The sequence below is a fragment of the Ambystoma mexicanum genome, chromosome 5q (genome assembly GCF_040938575.1).
Source record: "Ambystoma mexicanum isolate Mex_15411 chromosome 5q, UKY_AmexF1_1, whole genome shotgun sequence".
NCBI lineage: Eukaryota > Metazoa > Chordata > Amphibia > Caudata > Ambystomatidae > Ambystoma > Ambystoma mexicanum.
This window is the reverse complement of record NC_090933.1, coordinates 737,913,513-737,940,719: the sequence shown is the minus strand read 5'-3', so window position 1 is coordinate 737,940,719 and position 27,207 is coordinate 737,913,513. Positions and strand designations below refer to the sequence as shown.

Here is a 27,207-nt window from a genome sequence, read left to right as displayed (position 1 = left end):
GCCTTTCTCCCTCTATCCAGTTATCCCGAGACTAGGCGCTGCTGTTACATCTAGGGTTGTTGCAGTTTCTGCTACTGCATTTACTACTGTCCCTTTGCCAGGCATTTCTCCCTCTGTCCAGGTGTCCCAAGTCTGGGGACTGCTGTTGCATCTAGGTTGATTGCATATTATCTGCTACCGCATTTACTGTTGTCGCTGTGTTAGGCCTTTCTCCCTCTATCCAGGTGTATCAAATCTAGGCGCTGCTGTTGCATTTAGAGTTACTACATTTACTGTTGCTCCCTATTTGACCCCCCCACTGGCCTGGTGTCCATAATCTAGACACTGGTATTAGATCTAGGATCACTGCATCTACTGTTACAAGTAAATCAATTTCTAGTTGCTGCCCTTGACCTCCCCCTAGGATGGAGATCCCACATCAACAAAGACCACCTCTCTGACGCCTCCTAATTCACGGCCTCTCTTCACCATAGCCTCTACCCATAACTCCCTCCCGGCGCATAACCCGCGCTCTAGCACCCAACTTCATGAACCCCCCCATTATCCTGCATCTGGCCACAACCCACTACTCCTGCCACTGAACAACGATACACCCGGACCCTGCCTGCCCACCCCCTACCATCATGCCACCTCCAACTCTAAGATCAGAGGAGCACTCTGGTGTGCCAAACACCCGTATCCTCAAACGTTCATCCCCCACTCCTCAACCCACCTGAACACATCAACATCCATCTTCCCTCTAGCATCTATTGAGAACAACCTCTCACTCCCCGTCCATACACCCCACTCTATATCAAACTCACAAGCCAGAGGAGCTCTCTAGCACTCCAAACATCACGAGTCCCCCTCAACCACCCCAAACACACCACCATCCATCCTCCCTCTAGCACCAATTGAGAACAACCCCTCACTGCCCATCCATACACCCCACGCAGTATCAAACTCACAGCCAGATGAGCTCTCTGGCGCTCCAAACATCACAGTCCCCCTCCACTACCATGCCATCCTTGTGCCCACTGAGCTACTCCTCTCCCTCTTAACTTACCTCCCATGCCACCCTCTCCCTCCGCCTCAGCCCCTACTCGACCCCCACCCACAAACCTCCCTCTTTATATCCCTTCCCTTCTCTAGAAAAGTAGCTTCATCCTCTTCCCCCTCTGACTAAAACCTACAAAACACGGAACAAGTGACTAGTACTCGACACTCCATACCTCGCCACTTCTCCATCGGTCCAACCTCCCACCCTTTCCCACCCCTACCTTCAGATCCTCCCCACACCCCTCTCCCACTCTCCACCCCCTTTCTCTTGACTTCTCACCCAGAACACCTAAACCCCCAGTGCCCTCCAAGCGTGAACCTGAAACAACCCGCCTAACACCCCACACGTCAAGTGTTCCGCTCACCACCCTCCCAATCCCCCCTGATCCTACGTTCCTCGTCTCTCACATACCTACTGCGGGCGACCTACTCTTCCTGTCACCCATCGACGTACCCCTCTCACCGACTCTCAAAGTGCACAGGCATCCAGTTCCCTCTCTACACCTCCTCAGCCAATCCCAACCACCCAGAATTATCCTACCACACCCCCCCATCTCAACAGGCACCCATGTCCACCGTGCACTGTGATGAGCGTCACGAAAACCATCTCCCCTCACAAAGTCACATGCATCCTTTTTAAAGCCCGCTCCGTAGCAAGAAACAGAGACAACATCTTTGACCTCCTATCCTCTGACAATCCCAACTTCATTTTTATCACTGAAACCTGGTTCTCCAACAATTTTGCACCAGTCGCACACAAGGCCTTCCCCCCTGGCTAATCGCTTATTGCCCACAATAGACCCTCCAGAGGTGGTGGAGTGGCAATCCTCTACAAACACCAATTCTCTGTCTCACTCGTCGAATCCCAGACATGCAACGCCTCCTGTGAATCCCTTCTAGTAAAACTCTCGCTACCATTAACATTCACCCACAGCTTCTGACTCATCTACAGACCCCCTGGAGGACAGACATTTTGTCAACCATCTCTGTGACTCAATAGCAACCATTCAAGTAAATCACCCATCTCTTACAATCCTGGGAGATTTCAATATCTGGCTCGATATGCCTAACAACCCCATGACCCATCCTCTGGTCGACAGTCTTGATGCACTCAACCTCTCCCAACATACCACTGGTCCAACTGACACCCTTGATGCAATTTTCAGCTCCTATGACCTGGTCTCTATAGCCAGTCCCAATCCGCTTATCTGGAGAGACCACTTTGTCATCCCTTTTTGTATCCACATACCAGCCCCTCCTCTTACAGCTCTCCCTGCCCCGACCTTTGATCACAAATGCTGGAACAAAGTCAAGGTATTCCCTGACCTAGCTGAAGCCCTGCTACTCCGTCCCCCTGCAACACTGTCATGTGGTAGACTTTTAACTATTCAATCCTTTGACTCCTGGCTTTTAGACTCTAATGCCTCTCACCCACTAGTGCCCTGCAACCTCATGCAAAGGACGTCCCCTAAATGGTTCACGTCCCACCTGAGGACATTAAAAAAACAAAATAACTCTCTTGAACACAAATGGCAAGCATCTAAAACAAATCTCAGCGTTTCTACTTTCGCCCTCCACTACCGTAATTACAAATCTGAGATCCGAAAGGCCAATAAAGCCTATTACAATAAACAAATTCTGAACTGTGGCAGCAGCAGCAAAGAACTCCATAAGATCATCTCCGAATTCGTGAAACCTACTTGCACCTCTGCCCATTCCACTCCCACAAGGTCACTCTGCGGCTCCCTCTCGCTACATTTCTACAACACCACACTCGACAGGATGGCAACCCTTAACACCAAATTGTCCTTCCTCACCCCATACCCTACACCGACCCCTCCTGATTCCATTGCCCCTATGCCCACCTTACCAACCTTTGACTCCTTTAAAACCATCTCCAGAGACATGTTCCTTGACCTACTATCAGCCAGCAGATTCTGCGGGTCACCCCTCGACCCCTGCCCTACCTCTGTTCTGAAATAAATGTTCTCCTCTACCTGCACAGGAGAACATGCAAGAGACATACTAAACGACTCCCTCACCTCTGGCATCTTTCCAGAAGCCTTTAAAATAGCACATGTCAAGCTACTTCTAAAAAAGGCATCCTTCGACCCCCTTGACCCTAAGAATTACAGGCCGATCTCCAACACCAGATTTCTTGCAAAACTCATTGACTGGACTGCATACTGCCAGCTCAACTGCTTTGTAGAATCTAACAAACTCCTCAACCCTGCACAATCAGGCTTCAGACCGCGCCATGGAACAGAAATCACTCTGATCACGATCTGGGATGATCTCAAGGTCACGGCAGACTCTGAAGATTGCGCAGCACTGATTCTCCTTGATCCGTCAGCAGTCTTTGATACAGTTAACCATTCAATCCTCCTTGACCGCATCCACTCCCTAGGAATCCATGGCTCGACACTCACATGAATTGCCTCTTTCCTCTGCAACAAGAAACACATCATCTTCCTCTCCCCTTTTGTCTCAACTGCTCTTGCTGTGAACACTGGAGTAGCCCAAGGCGCGTGCCTCTCTGCTCTCCTATTCAACCTCTATCTGACCACTCTACCAGGAATCATCTGCGAGCGCAACCTCTCCTGCTACAACTACGCTGCTTATACTCAAATGATCCTAAGAATCCCCAAGACAAGCACCAGCCCACATCCCAACCTTGAAGCTTGTCTCTGTGATATTGACAGATGGATGACAAGTAACCACCTCCTTTTGAACCCTGATAAAACTGAAATAATGGTGTGTGGCAATACTGCCTTTCTTCCACAATGGCTCACATGGCCATTCTCCCTCAGCCCACCTCCCTCCCTCCAATATAGTAAAAAACCTAAGCTGCACTATGGACTCAGGCCTAACCCTTTTCTGTCAGATCAATAATGTTTCAAAATGCTGTCACTACCACCTCAAACTTGTTAGACGCAATTTTCCTTACCTCTCCTACCCCAACTGGCCGCTGTTATGTCTATTGTTATGTCGAGACTGGACTCAGCCATCTCCTTATACCCGGGAGCCCCGGCATACCAACTCAACAAACTCCAAGGAGCCCAAAACGCTGCTGCCAAACTCCTCACCCTGGGACATAGAGACCACATCTCACCTGCTCTCTGCACCCTCCACTGGCTCCCAGTCAGACGAAGGGCCACCTTCAAGGCCCTATGCATTACCCACCGAGCAGTGCACAAGACTGGCCCAACGTACCACAAGAGAAGCTAAAACCCTACCTCCCATCTCGCTCCTTAAAATCAAGCACTGCCATATTTCTAGTGATTCCAACCTCTAATTCTGTCAGGATCGGAGGATCCGCCTTCTCAACCTTAGCCCCAACTCTGTGGAACTCACCCCCCCCCCCCATTCGACACACCCAAGACTACATGGCCTTTCCCAAAGCTCTAAAAACCTAGCTCTTTCCATAATGCTGATTAAGACCTCTAAGGCTGCTGAGACGACCTTGCAACTGGCTGAAAAATGTTAAAGAGATCCTGAGCAATGACGCCATTGAATGTGACTAGTAAGTCACTAATAAGTTTACTCTGAACTCAGCAATCTCAAACGCACAATTGAAATCTGAAATAATGAGCTTGTTAGATCAAAACCTCCACCCAGACACTCACCTCTCCTATTCTCACTCTCTACTCTACACCATCATACAATAGAGCTCAGCTACACCCCATGATCAATTTCAGCCTAGCTGCTCACATACGAACATTACTTCATGAACAACTCAACATTCTGATAAAATGCAGCTATAGCCCACGATAAAATCAGCCTAGCTGCATACATAAGCATGCTACACAGGCCTAACACAGCCAGAACCCAGTCTTGGTGACCAACCTCCAGACTGCACACATTCAACTGATATCAAATACCACCACACCTAATGCTAGGATGCTTCTACCATCAGGCAATCGCATCAGCTGCGCACATAATCGATGCACCCAAGCACCCTATGACACCTTACTCTCTTGACTGACCTGGACTACGGTCCCCGAGGGCGTTCAACCCACCAGCGCTTTGAGGTCATACCAATGATATAAAGAGCGCTATATAAATACCAAATAACATAACATGACATGTTAACATATTAACATACAGTGTTCTCTCCTCTAAACAGTTTGAGTGCCCCTTTGGGCATCTGGAATATTCAACAGGTTCTAGTCTTCTCGCCAGGCCCTCCATGTCTGTCCACTCTATCACTCTCCCTATCTGTGTACACGTGGAGAGGGCTTGTGCTGCCTCCTCTTCACTTTCCCTGGCTTCTTCTTCTTCAAACATTGTCTCATTGGTGTCTTCATCCTCTTCGCCCTCTCTATTCTGAAAATCTAGTAGTCCCAGAGGAAGTGTTCTATATGTCCCACTCATTACGTATTCCATTATATTTATGCCTTCCTCTGGTGTGCTGGTTTTCCAACTTCCTATTGCTCCAGTGTTACCCTTTGTCTTCCTATCTAGACTGTAACTTCTTGGCATAGTACATCCTTCCTCGTTATCTGACATTGCATGTGTACTCATAATGTCATAAACTTACTTGCAGCATCTCGCTAAGCTCCTCCCCCTTTCTTTCTGTTCCTGCATCCTCTCTCTTTGTCTGGGAGCGTATACCCCCTAATACTATCATCACCTTCCTTTCTGTGCCTTCTTTCCTTATCTTGCTGTCTTTCCCTTTGCCTTTCTTCCTCTCTCTTCCGTTCTCTTTCCCTCTCTTAACATCTTCATTTATAATTTTTCTGTTGTTCTCGCTTCTTCTTTTTCTCTTTCTGACTCCCATTTCTCCTGTTTCTCCCTTTCTTCTTCATCCCTTTTTCTCTCTCTCTCTGTTCTCTTCTTCACTCTCTTTCTCGTCCTGTGCCATTTTCTCTTCTACTTTCTTCTGTCTTTCTCCAACTTCCCTTTCTATAAAATTATCCATGTCTTTTCCATGCAATTTGAGCATTTTCTGAGCTCTTACCCGTTCATTTGTTTACCCTGCCTGGCCCTCTCTCTGGACCTCCCCCTTGGCTTCTGTCAGTTTTGCATCTAAGTTGCGGCACTCATCATATTCTACGTGTGTGGACACTGGTCGTTGCTTACTTTTTTTTCTCCACTTATAAGATCTTCACTAGTGTACACAGGGGGTGTATATGGGTGATTAGGATAAACCCCTGCTGCTTTTAGTGCTCGTAACGGATATAATCCCTGTGCCTCAGAGGATAGATGACTGCTCTGGCACAGGGGAGGAGGAGCCCTGGGTGATATACCCCTTTCGTCATGCTGATTACTCATCCATTCCTTAACAGGTGGCTCCTCTACATCCTGCCCATACTTTTCCATAGTTGCAGAATGGCCAATCTATTCTTCAACAGTTTTCCCTTCTGTGTGCCACGTAAACAGGTGCATATGTGTTGAGGTACTTCGAGTGAGTGCTTTTTAGTGGCCTGGGCATAAACATTTTGCCTGCCGTGTCCCACACCCACTGTGTGGTATTTAAGGATTGTGTCCTTATACCGGCGTATTGCTTTGCATAAGTGAATAATGGGTGTGATGTCACAACACAATTTACCAATTTGTATTTTGATTCTCGTTCACCCACCTTTACATCCCTTTCACACCCTTCCTCAATAATACTACTTCACAAATTAATACAGTACAACTGAGGTATACCATGTATTCTGAAGCGCTTGAGCTTACAAAAATATTAAGAATTACAAAATCTAACTGCAGCATCCGGGGGAACAGGTGGGCACCTCTTTCCCACTTAACAAAACAGGAAAAACAGTAATTGCTCCACAATCGGATGCGCTATCAGCTTATTAACATCATCTTAGATCAAACCATATACAAGTTCTATTTGTTAGCAAGAAATGATTTTGGATATTATTTAATAGTTTTAATTATATAAATAGTCCATATTCAAGCAATCCATAAATTGAATGGGTCCAAATAGCAGAGTCATGTGCCGACACGTGTTTCGACCTCCACAGGTCTTTCTCGAGGCAAAGCTCTGCTCAGAGTGATGCCCAACATAACATTTCGTGTATAAATCCACCAGTTTGAATAGGGTCAGACAATACAGGATAAAACATCAAACCATACATTGAGGTATACATTACCTAACCAGAATATCATGTATGAGAATACAGCAACATGTCATCAACAGCGCATAGAGGGAAATAAAAAATACAAATTGGAAATCTTCCATTTTCCATACAAAGATTTTTTTGGTAAGTCATCTGACACGATATCTAAGTATCAACTACATATAACATTTATATTTCCATGATTACAATATTGGGTTAATGATTGCCACCATCTAGAACCCAGTGTCACCAAGTGAAGGCACCATATCACCGCATCCCTAGAGCCAAACACTTATATAAACACCCAACTTCAAGTGTATAGGAATCAATCCTCTCAAAATATTATGCTTGTGACATATACTGGATTACTGTAGTCGTGCTGTGCCTTAAGATTATAGCTGAGCAATTACCCGTTAGCAAAAGTCCCGCTGATAAATATCCTCCACTAGTTGTACATAATGTGTCTATTAAATGAGGTCAATTCCCTACAATATAAAGAGAGGGAAAAAATAATAAATGCCATAGTCAAAACTCATGGTCAGTGAAAAGTTGCTATAGTGCCACCAAACTCTTGGTAAAGTGCAACCACAGATTGTTACCTGCGCTTAATAATCAATGGGACCATTCCGGTGAATCTGATCAATCTCTTGTTCATCCTGCCACTAATTGGCTATGCCTGATAAAAAGAACCATGTACTATGCATGAGAGGTGGAATATACCTGCGCATAAGTCTGCATGTAACGTAAAGTAAAGGCAGATTAACTTACATATTCATCTCTTCATTATCACCCGTCCATGTTCATAGATAAATCAAGATGCGGTCAACCCGCGTTCCGTGTTAAATAGGCTCGGGAATATTAGAGAAAAGCACCTTGCGAACGATACGTAGTCACGTGACATCGATTAGTCATGTGACAACTAAATAAAAGTAAAATATAAACACGTCGGCATTAACCATGTATTCTATAATGGTTTACAGATAATATGGAACACGCGCTCGCAACCTAATTATTTAAATAGTACCTATTTGAAAGTTCGAGAGCATTGAAAAAGCGCACCTTACATATAGTCGATCACGTGACATAAATCAGTCACATGATAACTACCAGGTATAAACAAAACCCCGTCAGGTTTAAACGAGTATTACAAAGTTATTTGCGTGCAAATAAAATGTACACGTTTACAACCAAAAGAATGCAAATAATAGTTAGCCATATCGACAAACACAACCTAAATGGATACAATATGTAAAACCATTGGCTTGATAGCAATAAGTACAATACTTCACTAAACAGTAAATATTCTAGGATTATAATAGTGTTCGCTGCAAATATTACAAAATCATACAGGCAAGTATATTACCCAATACATTGAATTCTCAAATCCAATTATATATTGAAATGGCTATTCATATTTTTTCAAGTCATACCACATATAATAGATATCGTTATATGAGGGCAAACAACAGAAGTAAACATTTTATTAAAATGATTAGTGAATACTATTGTGTTTAGGCTCTCGGATACAGTGTCAGTACCTCACTGGTCCACTAGGCTCCAGTTATGATACACATGCATGTCCATACATTAGGTTAAAGTTCACACATTTGCCCGCACATCTACAAGAAAACATGTAATTCCGTGTCACTATTCAGTCCCAAAGTAGTACAGCGTAACCTGCAAATAGCACGGGCTTCCAATTGACGTAATAATAACAGATGGTCCCCACCTCTTGGGTGGCTTCTTGCTTGTATAAGACCAACAAATCATTAACATTGTCCATTTGGTATTGTTCTTACCAATGTATTGAAAGCGGTAATCGTGAATCAAATTTGGTTAAGCTAGCAAAGTGTTCTCTAATACGTATTCGTAATTCCCTTATGGTCGAGCCAACATACACTTTACCACAGATGCAAAGTATCGCATACACTATAAATTTAGTTTTACAATTCATGAAATCGCGTATTTGAATTGATAGACCATTGCGACATGAAAAAGTATCAGATTGTTTGACAAACTTGCAAAAGTTACATGTACCACATTTGAAAAAACCCTTCAGTTTAGGGGGTAACCATGATACGGGGTTTACAACATTAGTTTGAGAGGTTAGAAAAGAAGGACATAAATATTCTTTAAGTGTACGGTTACGCTTAAAAATGATCTTAGGTTTATCCGCTATATACGGCAATAACTCAGAGTCAAGTTGGAGTAAATGCCAATGTTTAGCTAACAGCCGATATAACATGTTTGAGTTTTGCACGTACTTAGTAATGATTCTTACATCTGAAAACCCAGTAGCCTGAATGTTCTCATGTGGTGACAGCATTTCCTCTCGTGATAAGCTCCTCGCTCTTCTGATATCATTAAATGTATTAGCTAGGGTCTCTGGTTGTGAACTGCTACTAGCAAAAGCATTCCCTGGGGTGCCTTTGGGGGAGAACAACGCTGCCCTATCCCTTTCTCGATTAGCTATATATTCTGCCATTGGCAGCAGTTCACAACCAGAGACCCTAGCTAATAAATTTATTAAGCTTTAAAGACTGGCCAAGCGCGAAACGAATAAGTATTGGGAGCAAGCCTCATTAACTAACTATTTAGAGCACAATATGATACCCAGGGGATTAAGAATACTAATATTTCCGGACTTTACTAATGATGCTGATCAGGATCTTGCCCAGGAATGGGAGGATAACCTTCATACTAGTTCTGAGAAAATGTTGAAATTATTGATAATCCATGCAGAGCGTGAGCATCAAAGAGTGTCTATCCAAATTGAGAATTTACACAAAGAAATAGCAGCGATGGAAAATCCTGCAGGAGTCAAGGAAAAGAATTACAATACTATGCATACTATTTTGAAAGAATATCAGGATGAGATCAAAATTCGTAAATTCAGGAAATTCTTTAGGGATGAGAGAAATTATAATAATGACAGAGTATACACATTTCAAGTGAAATATGACAAAGATAACATTGGTCCATTGGTCAAAACACCTATCAGCTATCCAGCATCTTCAGAAGTAGACTCAGAGGAAGAATCTTTAAATAGAAGCAAAGGGGCAGAGGGAGAGAACCCTACACCTTCCCTAACACAACATAGAAGGGGATTCCTGGCAGAAATTAAAAGGCATAAAAAAGGAAATATTTCCAGTTATAATCTTGCTACTAACAAACATGTTAGATTTGCTGTCCCTCTAGGACGGGCTACTGTAACACCTATCACATCATCCGAGGAGGAAGAGGGAGAGGATCTAGGGCCAGATACAGGGCACAACGCAAACAGACGCCACACAAGGGCCAGTCTCAGGAATCTTCAAGCCAAATCGATTCTGAAAATCTAGTTTGTAACTTATCTACTAAAACTCTCACTCCGGCGAATTGTTAGTTTTGAATAAAGGTTTGCCTTTTGCACCTAGTCGCAACCTGATCTTATTGACTTTCAAATAGACTTGTTTAAATTTATACGAAAGTCGAAGCTTAAAAAATTCTATCATACACAGGTACAGCAATATAAACCCAGAAGCACACATAGTCTTCCCAGTCAGTTTACACTATCAGATATAGAAGATACTGCACTATTATTGTCTCTGACTGAAGTTTCCGATTATCATAAAGATCAATTACAACAGGAATTGGGTATCCACCAATTGAACTTAAAATTAACAGAACATAAGAAGGCATCTAAATTCATACCAGCATCACAAAATGAAAGTGTAATTGATACATTCTATCGGGCTGTTACACAGGACTTACATCATCTCATTGACCACCCTAAGAGAAATACACATCGCTATAACAATCTTTCTAAATTGGAACAACAGGCCTTAAATAATTTGATGCAGGATTCAAGTATAGTCATTAAGGAAGCCAATAAATGTGGCAATATAGTTATACTCAATAGAGACGATTATATTAAGATGGCAAATGAACACCTAGCTACACCTGGGTGTTATCAACTTCTACCTGGAAATCCTACTAGTCAAACTGTTGCAAAATTATCACACCTCATTCAAAACTGGCACTCACGTGGCCTGATTACTGATAATGAAAAACAATATCTCACTTGTGCGGCTCCAGTTATGCCGACAATGTACTTTTTATCTAAAATTTACAAAGAATATGTGCAACTTCCACAAGTGAGACCAATTTTGAGTGGTTTGGGATCGGCCATGGAAGGCCTTTCACAATACATTGACACTGCCATAAAAGGTTTAGTACTACTCATACCTTACAGATCTTATCCTCTATAAAATGGAGTGACAGTTATATGCTAGCAACTTACGATGTTAAATCTCTGTATACTTCTATTCAACATAAGTTAGCACTTGACACCATTGATTTTTCTTTCAGGAACTATTCAGCTTCCTATGCAGATGATATATCTATGATTAAGGAATTTTTAGCTTTCACATTACAACACAATCAGTTCTTATTTAATGGACAATATTATGTGCAGACTCGAGGGGTAGCCATGGGAGCTAAGTATGCCCCTTCATTGGCAAACCTTTTCATGGGGTATTTTGAGTGTCATCACATCTATAATTCGCATCAGTTTAATGATCATATTGTTATATGGAAGAGATATATTGATGATGTACTACTGATTTGGAATGGCTCTTTAGACCGGTTTCACCAATTTACAGAATATTTTAACAATAATAATTTTGGCATTGAATTTGTGGGGCATGTGAGTAGAGACAGAATGGAATTTTTGGATCTCGTTATTAGTATTTTAAATTCTCAAATACACACAAGAACATTTAGAAAATCTACAGCAGTAAACTCTATTTTGCATGCTTCTAGTTGTCATAAAAAATCAGTTATAGAAAATATTCCTTTTGGAGAGTTTTATCGGGCTCGTCGGAATTGTAGTGATAAGTTTGATTTTGAAAATGAGGTAGGACTAATTCAGCAAAGGTTCAACAAAAGCGGTTATTCAAATTGTAGCATTCAAAATGGTATCAGAAGAGCGAGGAGCTTATCACGAGAGGAAATGCTGTCACCACATGAGAACATTCAGGCTACTGGGTTTTCAGATGTAAGAATCATTACTAAGTACGTGCAAAACTCAAACATGTTATATCGGCTGTTAGCTAAACATTGGCATTTACTCCAACTTGACTCTGAGTTATTGCCGTATATAGCGGATAAACCTAAGATCATTTTTAAGCGTAACCGTACACTTAAAGAATATTTATGTCCTTCTTTTCTAACCGCTCAAACTAATGTTGTAAACCCCGTATCATGGTTACCCCCTAAACCGAAGGGTTTTTTCAAATGTGGTACATGTAACTTTTGCAAGTTTGTCATACAATCTGATACTTTTTCATGTCACAATGGTCTATCAATTCAAATACGCTATTTCATGAATTGTAAAACTAAATTTATAGTGTATGCAATACTTTGCATCTGTGGTAAAGTGTATGTTGGCTCGACCATAAGGGAATTACGAATACGTATTAGAGAACACTTTGCTAGCTTAACCAAATTTGATTCACGATTACCGCTTTCAATACATTGGCAAGAAAAACACCAAATGGACAATGTTAATGATATCAGATTCATTGGTCTTATACAAGCAAGAAGCCACCCAAGAGGCGGGGACCGTCTGTTATTATTACGTCAATTGGAGGCCCGTGCTATTTGCAGGTTACACTGTACTACTTTGGGACTGAATAGTGACACGGAATTACATGTTTTCTTGTAGATGGGCGGGCAAATGTGTGAACTTTAACCTAGTGTATGGACATGCATGTGTATCATAACTGGAGTCTAGTGGACCGGTGAGGCACTGACACCGTATCCGAGAGCCTAAACACAATAGTATTCACTAATCATTTTAATAAAATGTTTACTTCTGTTGTTTGCCCTCATATAACGATATCTATTATATGTGGTATGACTTGAAAAAATATTAATTGCCATTTCAATATATAATTGGATTTGATAATTCAATGTATTGGGTAAAATACTTGCCTGTATGATTTTGTAATATTTGGAGCGAACACTATTATAATCCTAGAATATTTACTGTTTAGTGAGGTATTGTACTTATTGCTATCAAGCCAATGGTTTTACATATTGTATCCATTTAGGTTGTGTTTGTCGATATGGCTAACTATTATTTGTATTCTTTTGGTTGTAAACGTGTACATTTTATTTGCACGCAAATAACTTTGTAATACTCGTTTAAACCTGACGGGGTTTTGTTTATATCTGGAAGTTATCATGTGACTGATTTATGTCACGTGATCGACTATATGTAAGGTGCGTTTTTTCAATGCTCTCGAACTTTCAAATAGGTACTATTTAAATAATTAGGTTGCGAGCGCGTTTTCCATATTATCTGTAAACCATTATAGAATACATGGTGAATGCCGATGTGTTTATATTTTACTTTTATTTAGTTGTTACATGACTAATCGATGTCACGTGACTACGTATCATTCGCAAGGTGCTTTTCTCTAATATTCCCGAGTCCTATTTAACACGGAACGCCGGTTGACCGCATCTTGATTTATCTATGAACATGGACGGGTGATAATGAAGAGATGAATATGTAAGTTAATCTGCCTTTCCTTTACGTTACATGCGGACTTATGGGGGGCAGGTATATTCCACCTCTCATACATAGTAAATGGTTCTTTTTATCAGGCATAGCCAATTAATGGCAGGATGAACAACAGATTGATCAGATTCACCGGAATGGTCCCATTGATTATTAAGCGCAGGTAACAATCTGTGGTTGCACTTTACCAAGAGTTTGGTGGCACTATAGCAACTTTTCACTGACCATGAGTTTTGACTATGGCATTTATTATTTTTTCTCTCTCTTTATATTGTAGGGCATTGACCTCATTTAATAGACACATTATGTACAACTAGTGGAGGATATTTATCAGCGGGACTTTTGCTAACGGGTAATTGCTCAGCTATAATCTTAAGGCACAGCACGACTACAGTAATTCAGTATATGTCACAAGCATAATATTTTGAGAGGATTGATTCCTATACACTTGAAGTTGGGTGTTTATATAAGTGTTTGGCTCTAGGGATGCGGTGATATGGTGCCTTCACTTGGTGACACTGGGTTCTAGATGGTGGCAATCATTAACCCAATATTGTAATCATGGAAATATAAATGTTATATGTAGTTGATACTTAGATATCCTGTCAGATGACTTCCCAAAAAAATATTTGTATGGAAATTGGAAGATTCCAATTTGTATTTTTTATTTCCCTCTATGTGCTGTTGATGACATGTTGTTGTATTCTCATACATGATATTCTGGTTGGGTAATGTGTACCTCAATGTATGGTTTGATGTTTTATCCTGTATTGTCTGACCCTATTCAAACTGGTGGATTTATACACAAAATGTTATGTTGGGCATCACTCTGAGCAGAGCTTTGCCTCGAGAAAGACCTGTGGAGGTCGAAACACGTGTCTGCACATGACTCTGCTATTTGGACCCATTCAACTTATGAATTGCTTGAATATGGACTATTTATATAATTAAAAATATTAAATAATATCCAAAATCATTTCTTGCTAACAAATAGAACTTGTATATGGTTTGATCTAAGATGATGTTAATAAGCTGATAAGCGCATCCGATTGTGGAGCAATTACTGTTTTTCACAAATGAATACTCCTGTGTCTCTCTCCGATACCACGCCACCTGCATTACTCAGTCCATCAGAGTGGCAACACAACCACCAGTCACTCTCTAAGGAGCTACACCTTGCTGCTCCATACACTGGACCACACTCTTCAGTCCACACCATCAGGCTGCATCATCCACAAATACACAAAAATCCACTTCTACAAGGCCTAAGCTATTTTAAAACATGAGGCTGGCACCAGCAATTATTACACAAATAAATACAGTACGGTCATTTTCCCAACTCTTGGTGAGGTATTCATCTCTTCATTATTGACCCATGTAGAAGCGTATCACGTGATCTTTCCCAACCCTTGTCAGAAGCTTTCTCCTTTAACTGTTATTTCTTCACAAATCCACAATATACAAAAACATTTTTTTCCAATATTGCTATGCCTATGTCCATGTACTTTTCTGTGGATAGGCTGAAGGTCCTCATCTTTGATTCTCCCTTATCAGCCAGTATTACGATCATGCCATACGGGGTTGCCTGCGAAGACCAGACAGGACTTTTCTCCAAAAGGGGCTCCTGTCAATCTCACTCTCCTTTGCATAATCCTTTTCTCCACAGGTTAAGTGCTCAGCTCTCAGGGACAAGGCAGGGACCCTTCATCGACCCTCCGATGACACTTAGCCAACCATCACCTCTGCTACCATATGTTAAGACGGCCGAGGAAAGTCCCACATTACTCAGAGGACATGGGCTCAGTCCTAACGAGACTAAATGATAGACAAAGTGCAAGGCAAAATGCAGCTTTAGTATCATCCAAATAAAGGAGGGACAACATACAAGCATTCAAATCTCAAAGCTCTCGTATTCCAATAACAAGCTGGTTTTATTACACAACTGAGCCATCAAAATCATCACTTTACATTATCATATTATACAACCTCTGGGATGTGGGGATTGGTTAGTGGTGGTGGCTACATATATATTCTATAGCGGTTAGGTTTTTAATTGGGCTATGCTTGTCTGATGGCTTCTCCTGAGACCACCCCTATATTGATAAAAGCTCAAATATATCATCTATAAGGCAAGGGGCTGGTTGGCACATACCTTGGGGCTGGTTGGCACATACCTTGGGGAGCGGAATAACAACAGGGATTCTAATTGGTTGGCTTTCTGCTTATCAACCTTGAACAATTGACAGATCATCAAGAGGGAGAGTAGGGGAAGAGATGTTCATAGACTGCTTTTCTATTCAATTAAAAGTTACCATGCCTTATTCCTAGGCCATGTGTCAGTGTGATCTCTTTGTACTTATCCTTGTGTATCCTTGTGTGGCATCTTGTGTCTGGGTGTATGTGTATGGAGTACGGCAGGTGTCCTATCTCTGTTAGTTTCTAATGAATGGGCAGTGTTTTCCATCTCTGGGTCATGTGCTACGAGTCCGGGGTAGGAATTAATTTACCTTGCATTTATTGGTATTTTAGCTAATATTGATGCAAGTGTTATGTTTCTCTTTACCGCTGCGGCCACCCTTGAATTATTTTACATGGAGTCTTTTTGGCTTGTCTTTTGACTCCACCTGGCTAACAAAGGTTGGTTGTGCTCTAATAAGCTTTAAATAATCTGGGAGTATACTTCTTGCATCTTGGGAATCACAGCTCATGCTTTTGCTCTAGAGTTCTAACCCTCCTTTTCCCTCCTTTAATTCACAGTAACCTTGTCTCTGGTTGTCAGCTACTTTCTTAGTTCTGCATGGATCTGTATTTTTGTGATTTTAGCATTCTGAGTTCTCTTGAATCGTTGAGGCCTTTGTTTATTTAAAATGCATGCTATGGCTTCCACTTTGGATAAAATGGCTGCCTGTTACACACTTTCTTCTATGTTAGTGAGCTATGTTCGCATGTTGTTCATGTTGCATTCAACGTATACATTGCTTATGTTAGTAGTCTTCATTTCCTATGGATGCTATGTTAATATACTTCATGTATAAAGTAATATATTACCTATTGTATGTGTTTTTCATGTTGAGTGCACGTTTGCTCCGTGTCTAATGCATGAACATGTATTGTCACAAGGTTAGTTTCATGACTTTTGCCATCTTCAGCTTGCATTGTGTCCATAACCTGCTGTTCCTCCCTGGGATGAGGGTGATATGGTGATCTCAGGGAGTACCGTTTCTCACTTGTGTGGTATTGGGCCTGGGGAGGGGCAGATGCTATGGATGACGTATTCATCTGCCTCCCAACAATTTAATACTGCTTCATGTTTCAACACAATGGTTATCAAACAATGCAATAAAGTAAACTTTTGTTTTAAAGAATGTGATTAAAACGTAGAATATAGAAGCATATATTGTTTACTTCAACAATACATTTTTCATAAAGCACCTTTCATAAAGACGTGAGCATGTATTTGATATTTTCATTCAATTCATTTGTGTGTGATTATCAGTGTATATTGTGAGTTTGTTTATGCAACTTTGTTCCCTCTGCCATTTGTAACATTCAAATGATACCCAAATTAAGCTGTTCATTTTGGTTGATGAGACATTACTATTTTCACTGTATTGGGCATATCATGAGGGGCATTACACAGTAAATATTTTTTAGTCAACATTCATCCTAGATCTTTGTGTTTCAAAGTAACCTTTTGTTTGGATTGTGCTTTTTAGGGTCTACTGTCCTCGAAATTGTATGCAGGCAAATCCACATTACGCTCGAGTAATTGGGAGCAGAATTTACAGTGATGTAAGTATGTGTCTTCGTTAACTAATGTGAAGTAAGCCAGCCGGGTGACAGATCACTTTCACTTTCTACATGAGAAATCCTTTGGATCAGCTTTTCAGCAACCTTCTGGTAAATTATTTAGGGTGTTATGGAAGAATCATAAAGGGCTTACACTTCTCTTTTCCACAGGGTGAACTCATTGTCAAGGTGTTTTCATTCATTGCTCATTGAGTCTGCCTGATATGTAATTCCATATAACTATGGGACATAGACCACAAACATGTTGTGCTGTTTCAAGCATCGAGTTGGGACCAGTCTTGCTGCTTTTATTATAGGGAATGTCGTAAACCGAGATTGCTGGACTCCATGTGAGACTAGCAGGCTCTACGTAATGCAAACAAGAAAAATGTGCACAACCCATTTTCTACATTGTATGTAATCTGGATCGTATCTTTCACCGTTTCCAGGGTTGTTTTAGTTCAATATGATGTCTGAATTAAATTGCCCCATTTACATAATTCTCTCTTTTGCAATCGGTGCTTCTGGTGCCCACCTATGTATCCCTATCTGACTGTTTGGCAGAGACCATGGCTTGGACAGAGAGGAAAAGGCCAAAGGTAAACAGGGCAGCAGTGCTCTGACAGGTGCCAGGAATGACACGGATTGATGGACATCCCATGATGTAAAGGCAGCAAAGCATTTGTTGCTGTACATGGACATGTACGTCCTTTGATCCTTTTCAGTCTGACATTTCACCCCGCTGTAGCAAAGAGAATAAGTGGTAAAAGCACGTTTACTTGTACATAATGTTTTTCCTGTGCTTATTCTGCAACTTCTGTGAATGTCTAAGATTCTGTAATTTCTTTTTATCACTAAAAGTAAGAACACCGCTACAAATGATGCATTATACTTAAAAAGGCAGGTACCACTGATGTTATCAATGCCAATATCTGTCATGCTGAATTGACATGACCCCATTATTCCTTGGGGGATTTTAATATCATCTAGACATGCTCCTCAGTTGTGTTTCTACAGACGGGTAATCGATGTAGTACTCACTTGAAAGAAATACTCAAATATATTAAAATGAAGTCAGCTGCTATGGCAAGTCTGCAAACACTGAATAAATGTATGTAAATATCCAAGTGTAAACCATAAATGTTCTATGGAGCTTCTTCCATTATGGTGGTATTCTTTTGCCCTACTTCTCTTTCTCCCAACCACTAGGCTGCATTGCCTTTCACGCTGACACATCTACATCTGTGCCCCTTAATGTCGCTATCCAATTTCTTTTCTTGATTTGTTGAAGTTCCACCTGCCTTTAGTTTCTCCTTTCTTTCATTCCTTTTGTGTCCCTTTGGTTGCTTCCTGTTATTTCATGCACACATGCCTTCAATGCCCTTATGCTTTCTGATTAGGCCTTTCCGTGCTATTAATGCCTTCCACAGCATCAATGACTTCCACACCATTGAAGCCATCCATGCTGTTCCATGCCTGGTTATGCCATCAGTGAATTGTGTACCTTGGGTGCTTTTAAAGCTTCTAGTGTCTCTTAATGCCTTCAATGCCTGTTAAAGGATGCCATGTCTGTTAATGCCTTTTATACAGGTCAATATATTCCATGCCTTCTACACCTTCCATACCTTCTAACCCAAGCATCCCTCACAATCCTTCCAAACATTTCAGACTTTCATGCACTGCTGTGCCTTTTTCCAACCATTGTTCCTGTTAAGCCATGATTTTTTTTGAGGACTTTCATGCGTGTTAGGCCTTTCATGCTTTTTTTACCATTAATGTCATCGGTGCCTGTAAGTCTTCCATGCCTCTTATGCAACTAAGTTGCTTGTTAAGTTATATGATGCGATGTTAGGCTATGTAATGTTATGATAGTGTGTAATAGGACACAAGAAACACTTGTGTACAAGCGCGTTATGAATGTATTTCTATTTTATTTCATTTTACACCAAAGAGCAAATTACATGACCAATCAATTAAATAGAAGGTGATCTTTGTGACGTGATTGGAAAAAAGGAAAGGAAGATAAAGATCGGAGTGCAAGCGGTAGTGTATTCACATATTTAGGTGCGAGCAGAGAGAAGGAGGGAGATTGGGAACAACAAAAAGCAATTGTGAATGAAACCAAAGAGAACACGTGACAGCATTAAAAGAGTTCAAAGAGCAAAGTTGAGGGTGGCATTCCACTGAGACATTTAAACACAATGCTTCATTATAAGTTTGCCGGTCTAGAAACAATGCTACCGGTAAGCTTGCCGGTACCAGTGTTTGCGGACCGGCAAACTGCAAGTTCTGCAAGCGGGTGCCTTTCAGCCCACCAGGTCTGACTTGGCAGGCGGAACGGCACCCGCTTGCAGACCTTGATGGATGCACCGGCATCATTCATGAATGGTGCCGGTGCATCCGGCCTCCCCATCCAATGGGACTCAATGGGAATGGGGAGCAATATTTTCCGGTGCCCGGGAATGGGCAACTACCGGGTCCGCCGCGGCTGTAATGCCCCTGTAATTGCCCATTCCTGGGCGCTGGAAAATTCATGACTCCGGCACGGCTACGGCCAGAGTCATAATGAGGCCCATAATAGCCATTGAAAAAGCAGATGAGGTTCAAAGGTCAGTTAACGTTGTGAGACTAAATATGGGAAAAGAGTGTCACAAGAAGATAGATGAAAAATAAGACAAACAGAAGAGATTTAGATTGAGCAAAGGGGAATAAGCTGATAGGCAGGAAGACTAAGAAGAAGACTAGAACACTAAGAAAGTTGTAAGAGAGAATGTGTGATGAAATAAGGATTTTAGGGGCACAAAAGGAAAGAAAGGGCATGCTTTCTGAATATTGAACAAATGAAGGCAACAAGAATGAGTGACTATCAAGAAATCAAATGAAAAGGACACTGCAGAGTCAACGCTCATGCCAAGGGAGTGTTAGAAAGAGATGATCAGGGAAAGGAAACAGAAAGAGGAGGTTCAGGGGGTGGATAGCATAGCTGGGAAAAAGAAAACCTTTATTTTTGAGGGATTGAGATGAAGATCATTTTCAGACCTTCTTGATTGAACAGAGTGCATTCAAGCTGAAACGGTCTAGTGTAGCATTTCTAAAAAGGACGAAAAGGAGAAAAGATGTGAGAATCATAGGAATGGAAATGGTGAGAACAAACACATGAATGGTTGATAAAAGCAAGAGGAATCATGCAAAGGGAGGAAATAATTTGAATGCAAAATTTGTAGTATTATATTCTGGGCCTCCCTTATGACTGTCCACTGACACTGACACCTTACATACACACAAGCGTGGAGCTTAGTTTTACATGGCTTTACTAAACAATGCAGCTGTACAAACACAAATTAAAATACAATAGTAATTGTCATAGACTACCAGACCTCAAATATGCACGTTGCAGCCTCTGCACTACCATGCTAACGGGTACTTTTATGAGATAGAGTGACTGAATCTGTGCTGTTTTCCATCTGGGATGACCTAAACAGGAACTCGGACTCCAACTCCACCTCTGCACCTCTGCACCTATACTATTAGACATTTCAATGGTTTTTGGATACAGTCAACTTTGGAACCCTTATCAAATTAAATGAAGAAACAGGGCTAAGCAACATTGTGCTACAATGCATGATATCCTTCCTGACAGGAAGAACAGAAACCACCTGGCTAAACCCTTTCATCTAAACCTCACACATAGGTTCCACAAGGCTCCTTCTTTTCACCAGTGTGCTTCAACATCTATGTGCCTCCTCTCATGAAACTCGTTAAACAGCACAGGTTTACATGTTACAACTGCACAGATGACACTCAAATAATCTACAGAATAACCACCACTGAGGATATAGATGCAGCCCTTGTCAATTGCCTGTCCCAAATCAATTTAATGTATGAGAAACTACCTTAAACTCAACCAGGATAAAATTGAAATCATGGACATGCCCAACAACCCTTCCATCCATTTGGTGTGGGGTACCATGACCTACGTAAATGGGAACAAGACCAGAGCCTCCAAAGTGGTAAAACATCTCTCAATCCTGATGGGCAATGAGCTAACACTGGAACCTCAAGTTAACACCATAGAAAATAAATACTTTTCTCACTTTTCCCCACTGAACACTCACCATTATCCCACTTGTCATCTCAAGAAAAGACTATGCCAATAACATCTACCTTTGACTAACTCACCAAAGATCTACAAGTTATTCAGAACTCAGGAACAAAACTCCCCCAAACACTCAACCAGAATAACAGATCACACCAGCACTAGGATCACTACACTGTCAATCAGTTAAGAAAAAGGTCCACTTTGAAAGGCTCTCCATTGTTCACGCAGCAATTCATGGCCAAGTAGCAGAATTCCTGCAACAAACAATCCCCATCTATAACGCAAACAGAACCCTGATGTCTAGCAGTGGCATAAACTTTGAACCCACATTTTATCCAATGATGAAATACAGTGGACCAGCATTTTCAAACATCTGACCAAAATTCTGGAATTCCCTCTTTAAGAGAATATGCACAATTGGAGAACACCTGTCCTTCAGGAAAGCAGTAAAAACATGACTGTTTAATGTGATGAGCTAATAGGCAAGCCGTAGGACATTGTCAAAGAGAGATCAAACATATGTGACTATGGCACACTGGGTTTCAGTTACTCAACAACCTACCTGCATGACTGTGACTTAACGGGATACCACGAGGATCACGCTCTATTTCCCCCCCAAAAAACATACTAAAACCCTTCAAACTCCTGCAAACACATCACAAACAAATCAACTATGCCATGCACACACGACAAGTAAAACACCCCCTTACACTGACAACAAACAACAGAACTCCACACCTTCTCCAATAACTCACAAAAACTCAACATGGCCAATACATCCGTACACCATGGACACACAAAGACTCCTATGTAGACCCAAACATCTTGCACGCCCATGATCAGACAACCTAGAAGAAAACTGACACACAGGGACAGGTTTTTCCAAACTTAAACTACCAACCCCATAGAAAAAGCACCCGTGCACTCTTCCTCTTCTCCCAAAACAAACCAACCACTCTCTTACTTTCAGATACACTAGAGGATCTTGAGACCATGCAAATAACGGCAGTGCACACTATAAATCCCAATAACATATCATAACATAACCTAACATAGTTTGACTATTGACAAAGCTATTATGCAAGCAACATTACGTTAATGGGCATCTACAAATAATGAATATGCCACATTTGCCATTCTACAATGTTTGACTCAATGCCTCTGAAAAAAGCTATGCAATTTGACAGACCCTGCTTGAATAAGACTATGCCATTGGCAGATTTACCCTCAATAAATAACTGTGAGGGGGTCATAGCAATCATCTAGGAGAAAGAGGATCAAATCCAAGATGACAGGTCTTAAAATAAGGGCCTGTGAGGAATTGTTTTACTCTATAGAGATGTTAAATCTGTCTGTGGTTTCTTGGCAATATGAACACTGAAGAAGCGATCAAAGTTGATGGTCACTACCAATGTTTTCATGCAGGGTGTCAATTAGGGTGAGAGACCATGAAGTTCTCATTTTGGTAGCCACTTCTGGACTAGAGCTTACTTGGTGTCATTTCCCAATAGGATGATTTCAGTCATCATGGAGTGCAGCTAGCGATGTGAAAGTGGTCAGATATTACATTGCAGAATTTTCGGGAGTTATCAGTAGGGTTGTCAAGTGTGGCGTCTTGAATTCTGCTATGATCATGTAGTGTTCCCTGCTGGGGTTATGGGAGTTGGAGATCTGGTTATCATATAGGTTTTTTTTGCAAAAGGGAGAAGATAGCAAAATTATCGGTCCAGATCAGAGGGCGTGGAGACAGGACAGTGATTAGTTCAGTTGAGCTGAATAAAGCATTGAGGGTGCGTCCTGCTATGTGAATGGGGAGAGATATTAATTGGGTCAAGTTGAGGGCTTCCATGTTGTCGCTGAGGGAACGGGTCATAAGGTTGGAGGGAGCATGAAACCAGATGTTGAAATCTCGTAATATGGTGAGATACAAATGTCGAATTAGGGTAGCTAATACATAGTTGCTGAGGGAGTCTGCAAAGTTCCTATTGTAGCTGCAAGTCCTGTATAGAAGTAGGAAGCTGTGGGAGAAGGAGCCAGAGAGGTGTAACGTTATTAGGAGTGATTCACATTCAGTGTTGCAGGGCAAATTCTCCATGAGTAGGACTGAAAGGAGAACTTTGTGGAGGATGTCTACCCCTCCACCTATGCTGGATCTATTGTGCATGGTCAGGGAGTAGCCAGGCGGGAAAGACTCATGTGCAATGGGTTAGTAGTCATCAGAGAGCCAGGTCTCAGTGATGAAGAGGATGGGTTTTCATCAGAGATAAAGTTGTATTGTTTTTAGAGACACACCTAGAATTGGTAAGTATACAGGAGAGACTGAAATAATTTTTTCTGTAGCATTGGGTTAGAGGTTAAAGGTGGGCTTCGTGTGGGTTGTGTCAAAGCAGGCTGTTGTGGAAGGAGTTATATTGGGGCATTTGCTGGGAGGTGTGCTAAATTAGGGCTGGAGGGGAGTGGGAGTTGAGGGGGAAGGAGGGAGAAAGACGGGGGTTGCAGAGGAGGGCATGAGGAGGGTTTCTGAGGGGCAGGGGGTGTTGAATTATGGTAGGAATTGGGGCATTTGGTGGGGAGGTGAAAAGATCTTGAACAGGATTGGGAGTAGGAAGAGAGGGATGGGTGTAAAAATGGGGACAGAGGGTGGGTTCTACGATGGAGTTGGGGTGAGGAATGATGGTGCGAAGTCCTGTGGCACAGGGTGTCAGGGCATTTTCTGGGGATGTTTGGGGGTCAAAAGAGTGTTTGTGAGTGTGGGCGGGCTGTTGAAAGAGGTGTGTTGGCCAGGGCGGCCTCTGCAGAGCTAAGGGAAGGGAAGTGCGAGGTGGGGAAGTTGGAACAAGATTGTTTGGATGAAGGAGGAGGAGAGGAGGGCAGGTGAGAGTGGCAGAGGCAGGCTGTGAGTGTGTAGGTGTGCCTGGGGTGGAGAGGGCTGGGGTGGTGTGAAGGGGGAAGGAAGGATGGCAGATAGGGCTGGTGTTTGGGAAGAATGGGGGAGGGTGAGAGGAGGAGGGAAGAGGAGCACTGAGAAGGGTGTGGTGGATGGGGAGAGGGGAGTGTGTGCATGAAAGGGGGAAAGGGTAGTCAGGACAGGAGAGAGGGGGATTGGGTGGTTGGGAAGGACATTGGCGAGGTTTCTGGAGCACCATCTTGCAGCTCTAATCTGGGCAGTGTGAGGCATGGTGGAAAGGGTGTAGTCTGAAGGATAAGAAGGGGGGAGAAGGAGCTGACGTTGAAGGAACAATGCTATGAGGTCCTGTCAGATTTGATGCTCAATGCTGATGTAAGTGACAAGGGTCCTGAGGATGCAACTGAATATAGGCGTGAGCAGTACCTGAGTAGTCCTCTGTGGTCAAGAGAGCACAGTGCCTGAAAAGTGTCTAGAAGCCTAACATTAACAGTGCCTGACAATTGTCTAGATGCAGAACATGAACAGTGCCTGTGAAGTTGTCTAGAAGCCAAGCATGAGCAGTGCCTGAAGGTTTCCTACATGCAAATCATGAACAGTGCCTGAAAGGTTGTCTTGATGCAAAACGTAAACAGTGCCTGAAAAGTTGTCTAGATGCAAAACATGAGCAGTGCCTGAAACGCTGTCTAGATGCAAAACATGAACAGTGATTGAAAGGAGAAGGGAGATGAGAAACAGTATCTGTTGGGAGAGTGGTCGCTCTGATGCTTATGTGGTTTATAGAGTAGTTGTGCATCAACTACTTTTTCCAAGATTTTGCCAATTAACGGGACCCTTGTAATGGGCCAGTAGTTGGCCAGGTCATCTGGGTCTAGGGTCTGTTTTTTTAAAAAGACGTCATATGAGATCATTAATTGTTTAATAATGATATTGTCAGAGCAGGAAGTAGGTCTTAGAGAGGTATGCATTTTAAGGAGGTCCGGGAGAAAGAGAGGAGATAATTCAGTCCGTAGAGGCAGCTTGTTTGTTGAAGTGAATGGGGCCTAAAGCTGGTGGAGGTTGGTTCGATGATCTGTCGTATTCTGTCAATTTTTTCAATAAAAAAGTTGTTATTTCTGTCACATTTATTCCTAAGTTGGTGGCACCTCTGCTGCTTTACTACTTTAAAGAGGGGTTTGCTCCTGTTGGAGGTGGAAGGGATGGTGGTGGCGTAAGCAGTTTTGTCTCTGTGATCAGAACCCTATGGTTGACAAGGAAAGATTTGAAGTTTGTGAGATCTCCAGGGTTATGTTTTTTGTGCCACTGTGGGTCTAGGGCTTTAATTAAGCATTTCTTGGAGGTGAGGTTAGGGGTATACCAAGGGGGGATGGTTTGGTCTTAGTATGGCTAATTTTTAGCAGATAAGACTATCAGTTCCATACCAGGGTTGTTGAATAATTCTAAGAGGACCAAGGCATTCCCGTTGGCAGTGAAGTTTGCTTCTAGCTCATTGACCTGGAAGGTTTTAAATGAGTGGAACCAGGTGAGTGGGCATTCAGCCTGACCTTTGTAGGCAAGGGTTGAGTTGGTAATCAACAGCATGGTCAGACCAGTTGAGTAGGATAGGGACTGCACAGGTGATGAGAGAGGATGATGTAAAGACTAGTGTTATGGTGTTGCCTTTGTTATGAAAGGGGGAGAGCACAATTTGCTTAATGTCCATAGATCCAGTCAGAGCAAAAACTGCTTCAAATGTGGTTGTCGTGTGAGCAGCAGAGGTGTTAAAATCTCTGAGAGAGATATTATTAGTGTGTTCTAATTTGGTAGATGAGAGTACGTTGGAGATGTGTTCAATGAAAGAGTTACTCCTTTGAGGTGGTCTGTAGATGAGGTGGAAGGTGATGGGTTCCTTTTGAGATACAGGGAATCGACAGATGAGTAATTCAAACAAGCTTCTACTGGGAGAGGGAATGATGGAGCATGGCCAGCCACTCGAGTGGTTGATTGCCACTGCACCTTCTGTCCTCCTTGCTGGTCAACATTTGAATTCAGTAGCCGGTGGGTAGGAGAATGTCGGAAACATGGGAGAGGATGGGATAAACCATGTTTCAGTGATGAAGAAGGCATCACCATTGTTGTACGAGATGAGATTGGTGATCTCTGTGGCGTGAGCGACTACTGAATGAACATTGTTCAGCATGAGGGTGTGTGTGCATGTGGTCATTGGGTGTTGGATGTGAGCAAGACCAATATTAATGATGTTTGCTAGGGAAGCTTGCCAGGGCTGCCCAGGGCACTTGGCTGTTTGAAATCTAGCGCGGGTGGGGATGGGATGTGATGGTTGGTGATGGACTGTGGTAATGGAGGAGACACACAGTGATGTTTTTTCACAAGTAATTGTGTAGCAACTACTTTGTAGATAGTGAGTTTAGCCCATGGCCCTAACAGGCACAAACATGCACAAACAGATGAGGTCCTTTTCTTTGTACATCCTTTTCTGAGGACACTGGCTATGAGGATGCCTAAGTAGGACTGCTGAAATAATTAGTGGACAGAGCAGCTGAGTGGCAGGGTCTGGTCATGTGACCAGTAGATTACTCAATACTGTCTGCCTGCAGCAGACCTGGATTCCTTAAGTAGCCTTATTGAAGGCACACCAACTTGTTGTGGGCAGAGCAACTGAGTGGCAGGAACTAATAGCATTCCCATCCATCCGTGCAACACTTCAAAGCAATAAGAATATCAGCACATAAAACATGCC

The 27,207-nt window shown here is 42.2% G+C and overlaps 1 protein-coding gene across 1 annotated transcript in view; it reads left to right on the top strand.

Moving 5' to 3' along the window:
• CRISPLD1 (cysteine rich secretory protein LCCL domain containing 1) overlaps nt 1-27,207 on the top strand; it is a 625,896-nt gene that overhangs the window by 402,926 nt on the left and 195,763 nt on the right. Inside the window, exon 13 of the mRNA XM_069621225.1 lies at nt 17,391-17,466. Coding sequence (XP_069477326.1) covers nt 17,391-17,466 — 76 coding nt within the window. The remainder of the gene's footprint in view (nt 1-17,390; nt 17,467-27,207) is intronic.